The sequence below is a fragment of the Myxocyprinus asiaticus genome, chromosome 1, assembly GCF_019703515.2.
Source record: "Myxocyprinus asiaticus isolate MX2 ecotype Aquarium Trade chromosome 1, UBuf_Myxa_2, whole genome shotgun sequence".
NCBI lineage: Eukaryota > Metazoa > Chordata > Actinopteri > Cypriniformes > Catostomidae > Myxocyprinus > Myxocyprinus asiaticus.
The window spans coordinates 12,980,732-12,990,581 of NC_059344.1; the positions used below are offsets into that span (position 1 = coordinate 12,980,732).

General features: G+C 36.1%; 1 protein-coding gene across 1 annotated transcript; it reads left to right on the forward strand.

The window, feature by feature from the left end:
* The first annotated feature begins 936 nt into the window (after positions 1-936).
* LOC127444898 (39S ribosomal protein L46, mitochondrial-like) lies at positions 937-9,198 on the forward strand. Its single transcript, XM_051704529.1, has 4 exons — positions 937-1,183; positions 2,565-2,766; positions 4,519-4,689; positions 6,735-9,198. Exons 1-4 carry the CDS (start codon positions 944-946, stop codon positions 6,980-6,982), a joined length of 861 nt encoding a protein of 286 aa, XP_051560489.1. The 5' UTR covers positions 937-943; the 3' UTR covers positions 6,983-9,198.
* The last annotated feature ends 652 nt before the right edge of the window (positions 9,199-9,850 follow it).

Here is a 9,850-nt window from a genome sequence, read left to right on the forward strand (position 1 = left end):
CTGGCTTCAGCAGACGCTGAAATCCCACATGTCCTCCACTGCAGGAGACAACAACCAGTAAGACCCCTTACAAACAGTATAGTGCGGTTTCATCATAGTACAATAATAATAGTGTCAGATCAGATGGGAATACCATGGTACTTTGATCCATGATACCTTGTACCATGATACTGAATAATTACTATATTCAATTCCATAGTATTTACATAGTACTTCAAAGAATACCATGGCACTACCATGGTACATATCCAAAAAACATAGTAGTTCTATTTAAAAACACAAAACACACAAATCCTTGAGTAAGGAAAGACACCCCCACACTACTACACCATAGTAATGAATGTCTATTACACAAATGTAAGTATTTTCTCAAGTAAATCTCAAGATTTTCACACCAGTACACTTGTGGATATGGTGTTGTGACAATAAAGGGATTTGATTTGAATTTTTTATTTTTTTTTCAGTCCATGTATTCACTAGATTCTATTACAAGCATATGTTTCACTTCAATCTTCCCGATGAATTTAAGGGCTCCAAAATCTGCTGACACGAACCTCTTAAAAGGCTGTATAACCTACGATACATGGTGTGTGTGAGTGTTTATTTCATACAGTTAATCTGCGGACACATACACACATTACTTTAGGTTCTTTTGCGGACATTGAAGGTCATGTGTATTAGGAATGTTCAATAAACATGTTTCAGAGGGGGGATGTTTAAGCCCGGCATTTTTAGACGTCAACACATCATGTCTGATTTTGCACTGAGTAGCGTATTGTGTATTTGGAATAATAAAATTCCCTTATATGTAGCATTTGTTTACCCCCCCCCCCCAAATATATAAACAAACATTTGCTTTCCAAAACCTGTTCCCCCCGTCTTCAAAATAGTCGCGTCCGTTTCGCAAATTCTGAACAGCACTGTGGGAACACGTGTGATCAACATGGCGGCGCCCTTTAGGAAAGGCTGTCGGCCGTTGTGGAGAATAATACATGGATCAGGGACATTGAGCTTCGGGGTACGAAATGTTTCTTCTAATAATCAGTGTTGTGCGCAAAGTCTTAGAACTGTGAGTGCTGCATCTCCCTGGGCGCTGCATGGAGCTGTTTATCTGCAGAGATTGCCAGTGATCTCTCATGACAGGAACCCCATAGAGGAGAAGTTCATGGAACTAATGCATCAGGTAAGAGTAAACCAGTCTCATGGAACTTGTGGAACCAACTTATGGAACCAATTCATATTTAATTTATTTTGTGTAATATATTGTAATTAATGTAATATTTTAAATATAAATCTAAACGTCATATAATATTGAATACTTTATAAAATGAAATAATATGAAATAATTTCTTTATTATTCTTAATTATATTTTCATATGTTGTAAATTATTTCCTACCAGTTATTCACGTGTTCATAAAATTATTTATAAACTATTTTAATAGTACATCAAAGACAAAAGGATTTGAGTTAAAGGGATAGTTCACCCAAAAATGAAAATTCTCTCGTGCCATCTGAAATGTGTATGACTTTATTTCTTCTGAAGAACACAGATTTTTAGAAGAATATTTCAGCTCTGTAGGTCCATTCAATGCAAGTGAATGGTGACCAACACTTTGAAGCTCCAAAAAGCACATAAAAGCAGCATAGAAATAATACATAACACTACAGTGGCTAAATCCATGTCTTCAGAAGTGATCCAATTGGTTTTAGGTGAGAACAGACAGAAAATGTTCCACTATGCATCTCAGAAATCCTCAAACCAGCCCGTCTGGCACCAACAATCATCCATGTGATTATCTAATCAGCCAATCGTGTGGCAGCAGTGAAGTGTATAAAATCATGCAGATACAGGTCAGGAGCTTCAGTTAATGTTCACATCAACAGAATGGGGAAAAAGTGTGATCTCAGTGATTTGGAGCATGGCATAATTGTTGGTGCCAGATGGGCAGGTCTGAGGATCTCCTGCGATTTTCACACACAACAGTCTCTAGAATTTACCCCGAATGGTGCCAAAAACAAAAAACATCCAGTGAGCAGCAGTTCTGTGGATGGAAATGCCTTGTTGATGAGAGGTCAACAGAGAATGCCAGACTGGTTCGAACAGACAAAGTCTACGGTAACTCAGATGACAGCTCTGTGCAATTGTGGTGAGAAGAATATAATCTCAGAATGCTATTCTGAGATGCGGGTTGGCGCTGTTTTGGCGGCACGAGGTGGACCTACACTGTATTAGGCAGGTGGTTTTAAGCTCTTTGCAAAGTTTGGAGTGCATCTGTGAGCTGTGTATTCTTCCTCTCAATCAGGTGCAAGCTGCGGTACTCCTCTCACACACCATCTTTAGTTTAATGTGATCTCATGTTACGTTAAATTAGATCAAACGACATTTTTGTAGACAATTTTTTATTGTCGACGTTTTCGATGATGTTGACTAGTCGTTTCAGCCCTAGTATTTAGTAATAAAGAGCTCCGCATTGAAAGCATGCCCATATAGTGTTGCCTATCCTTTAAACTACTTGCCACAAGCCACCTGTCGAGTACATCTCAGGAGTGGTTACTGTTACAGATGGAGTTCGAGAGAAGTCTGCTTTCAGACCATGAGCTGAGACTCCTTGAGGATGCCGCACGTATGAGTCGGAAACAGGAAGAGGACTATGATTCAGATGAGGAAGAGGATTATGGAGGCAAAGAAATTGTTACGGCACAAGATCTGGAGGATTCGTGGGAACAGAAACTGAAGCAGTTTCAACCTGCTCTGAGGTCCAAAGGTGAGCAGTCTGCAAAAATCACTTCACTGCGTAGAGGCTCTTTCTCAAAATGAGATTAAAGGGATAGTTCACCCAAAAATGAAAATTCTCTCATCATTTACTCACCTCCATGCCATCCTTGATGTGTATAACTTTCTTTCTTCTGCAGAACACAAAGATTTTTGAAAGAATATCTCAGCTCTGTAGGTCCATTCAATGCAAGTGAATGGTGGCCAGAATTTTGAAGGTCCAGAAAGCACATAAAGGCAACATAAAAGTAATCCATAAGACTCCAGTGTTAAAATCCATATCGTCAAAAGTGATATAATTGGTGTGGGTGGGAAACAGATCAATATTTAAGTAACTTTTTACTCTAAATCTCCACTTTCACTTTCACTTTTACATCTTAAAGTCATATGTAGTGCCTGTTTAGTGTCACTTTCACATATAAAGGTGAAAGTTAAAGTGGAAATTTAGAGTGTGTATATAAATATATATATATATATATATAAGTCATAAATATTGAACTGTTTCTCACCCACACCTATCATATCACTTCTGAAGGTATGGATTTAACCACTGGTGTCTTATGGATTACTTTTATGTTTCCTTTATGTGATTTTTGGAGCTACAAAGGTCTGGTCACCATTCACTTGCATTGTATGGAGCTACAGAGCTGAAATATTATTTTAAAATCTTTGTGTTCTGCAGAAGAATGTAAGTCATACACATCTAGCATGGCGGTGAGTAAGTGATGAGAGTATTTTCATTTTTGTGCGAACTATCCTTTTAAATCATTGAATTTCTGTTTTCAAGAGGTTTCACAGTACACTGAAAAGATTATGTGTTTGATTTACTTAAAATATATTTACATAGCATTTCTGCATTGCACTTTTTAAGTATATTCAACTTACGGTCATTTTATATCAGCACATCTAGAAAACCTTTTGTTAGATATGCACAAATGTACAGTATCAGTTCATTCAACTTTATTTACTTAAAAATTTATGGCACACATATAAGATTTATCAACTAATAGCAAGTTGTTTCAAATGAACATTTTGTATCACTGTTTCTACTTAATTTACTTGGCCCTAAAGAAAATAATAATTAAGGTCAGACTTTAAACTTTATTCCCCGAAGAAGAGCACATAAAGCTGCATTTCAGTTATGCATATTCACATGTGCAAGGAAAAATTACAATGATTGTGCAGGATCCAAGTTGACCACTTATTGAACACTATAATCACCCTAATGGTGACTTTACACGAAACAGCTATTTACAGTAAAACAACATCAATAATACTAAAAATAGCTTAAGTCTATATGAATTCTTAGTAACAACTCATTAAATGCCCACAAAATTTCCTTTTTTTCAAACAAACATGCTTAAATTGTTCAGGTGCAAGGAATTATGGGTATTCCTCGCAACCTCAGTTCTGTACTTGAACATTTGGGTTTGTAGTATTTAAAACCTTCGTTATATGGATTTGTAAGCTAGAGTTCAAGGAACTCAGAAGTATTAATTTACTTTATGTATCACTCCAAGTTCACCTCAAAATGTATATTCTGTGTTGTACACATTAATGAAAATTAAGTAATTCTAATGTTATAAATATGTACATTTCTAAGTAGAAGCTATTTATTTTCGTACGTTATGGTTTTTGAGTTAATAAATCATTTTTTCTCCCTTCAGTGTAGTTTAGTGTCATTCTTTATCTGGATTTGAGAAACTTACTCAATACACACAACTCTCCACAAATGATTCTACAGGTGTTGATGCGACAGATGTGAGTTCTTTAGAGCGTTGTTTAGCAGACAGCCTGATCTTGCTGTGTAAGAAAGATGTTGGCAGTCAAAAGCTTTGGCTCTTGCCTCAGATACAGTGGCAGAACGGTGAGATGCTTCGACAGACAGCCGAACGTGCACTTGCAAGTCTACCAGGTAATACTTTTTAATGTACTTTCCATTTAGGTTATGGTCACACAGCAGCAGGATGCATTTGTCATTCTTGTTTTAGAGTGCTAAATACAGTTATGGCCGACTGATACTTCAGCGTTGGACTACAGTGTAGCCTTTCGTGCACCTCTTCAAAAATGTAACGACGTGTGCGTCAACGCAGACGACAAAAACTGTGATTGGTCAGCCAAACATTTGCCCAGCATGACAAAAAAGATATCTGAAGTAGCGGTGCATTTTTTCCAAGATTATCTCTATGAACAATGATCATGTCACAATCACATTGCATTCGGACTCGTTTATGTTTTATGACCATCTGCTGTTTTTATATTCGGTTTATTTCATGAAGAAGCGAAAACGCAACACATCTGTTTACAACTCTGCTTTTCTCTTGGGTATTTTACTCAATATATTCTCGATAAATATTTAGTATGTGTGAAACAACACTTGTATTCTAATTAAGACCTTTTCGATCTGAATGATGCTTTGACTGAATGGTCCACAGTAAATAATTATATTTCATTAGTTATGAAAACGGAACGCTTCTAATTTGTCAGCAGAATAAATAGCACCTGTAGAGTTGATTATTTTGCCTAAATGCATTGTAAAGATTCTAAGCTTTAAAATGACACCCATTGTGTGTTGGTCAAGGAAGCAGTTATTTATTCATTTGATTATTTTTTTAATCACGGAGTGTCAAAGTATGCCACAATATTTATTTTATTATTATTTATTCGACTCAGAAGCAAGCATATAGTCTATGCCTGATTTATTGTCTCTCCGCATGGCGGTACACTTTAATGCTACAAAATTTTAATAAACACTTTTGAATCCACAAAATACATCGCCTTTGTTTATTTATGAATTGTACAGTTATTTCCCAACTAAAGGGAATGTTCCGGGTTCAATACAAGTTAAGCTCAATCGACAGCGTTTGTGGCACAATATTGATTACCACAAAAAATAATTTTGACTTACAGTGAGTGAGGCACTTACATTGGAAGTGAATGGGGGCCAATTTTTGAACGTTAAAATACTCACTTTTTCAAAATTATAGCCACAAGACAAACAATATGCATGTTAACATAATTTTAGTGTTATAAAATCGATTACTAACCTTTTCTGTGTAAAGTTATAGCCAATTTTACAACTTCGTTGCCATGACGATGTAATGTCAACAAACCCTAAAATAACCATTTAAACAACTTTACAGCTCAAAAAATCCACACGTTTTAACAGAAGAGTGAATGCAAGTGCTTGTAAAATTATAAGCTTCACATTTCTGCCTTTAAAACTTCCAAAAAATTGGCCCCCATTCACTTCCGTTGTAAGTGACTCACTGGAACCTCGTTTTTTTGCTCTTATTTTATATTTTTTTTAAGAAAAGGATGAGTTGAAATTTTTTTTTGTTGTGATAATCAACATTGTACCACAAATGCTGTCAATTGAGCCTAACTTTTATTGAACCCGGAATATTCCTTTAAGGCATTTAAGGCATCTCAATACACTAGAACTTTGGCTGTGTACTCCCAGAACAACGCAGACACACCAACGCAGAACTATAAATGCAAACCACTGTGCTGGCCACTGCACGGAGCCTAGGGCGTTGGTTCACTGCAGAAGTATAAACCGGCCTTTATATTCAGAAATCGTTTGGTTATTAACGACAACCGCATTCTACAAGCAAACGGACTCCTGGACATTTTCAGCACTCACAACTTTGTTTACTAATTTTCAGAAAACCTGTTCTGTGTGAATGGAACCTTAGATAAACAAAGTGGGGCCTTACTAAATGGCAACATGACAAAATTATACATAATTTGTTAGATTAATGGGGTTGGGGCAACCCACTGTCACTTCTTACCCCACTCTACAAAAAAAAAAAGGCTTTTGAGTGCAGAGAAATTCAGTCTACGTCTTGTCTAAAGGCCACCTAGATCTTCCAATATTATGTTACTGCTAACCACAAGAACAAATTGAAGGTGCTACCAGTTAACTTTCTATTTAATCTGACCTATCTTTATCTGTAGGTGCAGATCTAAAGGCTACTTTTCTTGGCAATGCACCCTGTGGATTTTACAAATACAGATACCCGAAAGACATTCAAAAGGAGGGCAATGTTGGAGCCAAGGTGTTTTTCTTCAAAGCCGTGCTGTCCAGCCATAAGCACTTACCCCTGGAGAAAAATTCATTTGCATGGGTGAAAAAAGATGAACTCCAGGACTTCCTGAAGCCAGAGTACCTGAAACAAGTCAGCCGCTTCATAATGGGTCTGTAATATTTGAAGAAATGAACAATGATGACTGTCGGGGAATGGACTGTTAGTGTATGTTATTTAGCACCATTTAGAGTCCATGATTTTGGTCCCTAGACTTCATCAGAGGAACATAAACAATACAGGTGTTTCTCAAATTGTCACACACGTCATACAGGATCAGTACTTTGATCACGCTTTGATTATTGTCCCATACGATTTGATGTTGTCACTGTGTCTTCCCATCAATACACCCTTTGTTTATTTATGTATGTGGATGGAGTTTATTGATATTTTTGTCACTATGAATAGAAACCACTTCCTCTGGCTGTGTATGCAGAATTAAAAAAATTTTTTTTTTTTTTTTTACTTTGAGTGATCTGATCTTTGCATGTATTTTCAAAATGTTTGGGGCAGGATGAAAATAATATTATTTTATATTCCTTTTATTGTTTTATTTTCCTCTATATTATTTATCTCCACTGTCCTTACAATAAAATGGGCAACAATAAAATGTCAGGCCAACAATCTATTAAAATATTGCCACTTGGGGGCAGTAGTTGAACAAAGAATGGTGGCTAGATCAACCAGTGGGGATCCCCCCTCCCCACTTTTAAAGGAAAATATACAAAGAAATCCTAAAATGCTTTTGGACAGCATATTTCTGTCTTGTCAGATTTAAACACTTTGTACTTGGGTTTCTCCTATGCACTTTTATGTCTTTCTCGCTTAGTTGTCAGAGTCCCACAGTCATTAACTTTTGTGCTGTGCTAGTGGAAACTGGAATTAGTAATACTATGAATTATTTAGGACTCTTGATTACATAGGTTTCTGAAAATTAACTGTAGACAAGAGTCATTTCTATCAGTGTTTTGGGATTTTTAGGAGAAATTACTTAACTGGTAAAACTCAAAATTCCTCAGAAATAGTGTAGCTGTGGGATCTACAGTTTGTAGATGGGGGTGGGGGTGCTACTATTTTACACCAAAGCCATATCTAAAGTCCACTATAAATCCATATATTAGACATCGACATACTGTTTTAGTTTGATTTTTTTTTCATGTATACATATAGTGATCTTTGCACTTAAGCATACACAAGACTCTACTGCCTAAGCTTATAACAGAGAGAAAAAGAACATTACGCATAGCTGTAGAGACATTTCGATCCAAATCCCATTTCAAATTAAATTAGTCACAATTAGCTCATAAATACGTTTTACCTCAACAGATTAATTTATAATTGGGGGTTAAAACAGGGTCTTAGAGGTCTTAAGAGACATCTAAATGGAGTCCAGAAAGCAATAAATGGAGTGCAAGTATGAAACTTTCCTCCCTTTAAAGACCGCAAGCGCTGAGCTCAGCTCTATGAGATCAGGTGAGGTTATTGAGGGGCTGAACAACAATTAGCTGATCTGCTTCTTTTGTCCACTCTCTTCAATCAGATCTCCAGCATGCTGCTTTGTCATGTCTGAGAGGATTAAACACTCCTTGACAATATTAGAATTGATATTTCCACAGAGCTTCTGAAAGCACTTTCCCCTCCTCTCTGTTTGCAGATCAGACCCAAGTCCCATTTCAAATTAAATTGAATGACCACCCCTAAAAACAAAGCCGAGAATCAATTAATCTAGCCTTTAAAATGCGGAATTCAAGATGCAAAATCTTTGGTGCAGAGTCTGTTGGTGTATTGGACTTCAGCAAATAGCCTTATAGTATGTTTAGTTAAAGGCCACAGTGGACACAAACAACATCTGCAGAAATCCACAAACCTGCCTGTATGTTTCCTCAGTTCAAATGAAACTTTCTTTTGTTATACTGATTTACTGCATTGTTGAGTGAAAATCTGATACGCTATATGTGGTTTATTGATCTAAAACAAGCACAGCATTACATGTTGTAATTGTAAGATGCTTTTTGTCCAACCTAGTGAACACAGGAGCACCTTGGGCTGTGTCTGGCTTAGATTTCAGTTTCCTTAGTACCGACATGCTTAGGAGACTTTGTGCAACCTTTATAAAGGATGGAATGCCTAACCACTACTACAAAATAAAGCCTATTTTAGGACAATGATGATTGTCCCCCCAAATTGTCATCACCATAATGCAAAATTTCAAAGAATGTATGAAAGCTCTATAAAGTATGTATACATCATGGTAGTATTTGTTAGTACTTAAATGAATATTGTAGTACTTAAATCTATACTGATTTACATGAATCAGTAAAACATAATATATTGTATTACTTTTTTTCTTGTGTTTTTTTTTTTTTTTTTTTTAAACTGTGATAAAGGAAAGCAAATCTAATAAGAATGGCCATTGAGAATAATGGGAAACAATCTCAAAAGCAAAGTGTACTTAAAATTCATGTAATGTAAATAAAAATCCCATAAAGAATAATTTTTGGACCTGTGGTCCACCAACAACTTGAAGGACAAATCACAAATGTATTTATATTAACTAGTGATTAACAACCTTGTTTATTCTGGTTAATACTGTCTAAACTCACAAAACTTCTGGTTTTAGGACCTTTTTTGTCACATTTATTATATCATTGCTTCTTGGTGTGAAGGGGTATTGCTGCCTTCACATGCTATCTTAATTATGGTAAAAATGTGTTACCCATTTGGAACATGAATGACACATTAAGTCGTAATAAGGACTGGGAAACTCTGAGATAATTTTGATATCCGACTGTCCGGGTTGGGAGGAGAGTACAGTTTCTGTAGTGAATAACAGGTCAGAATATTTACTATGGATCAAGTATGCTTCCTTTTTTTTTATCTGACTTATAAGTTACATTATTAAATCAGTGTTTTTTTCTTCTTCTCCCATCCCAAATGTAGGGCATACTAAGTATAGTACTAGTCATTTAGGGCATAGAAATTACGTGC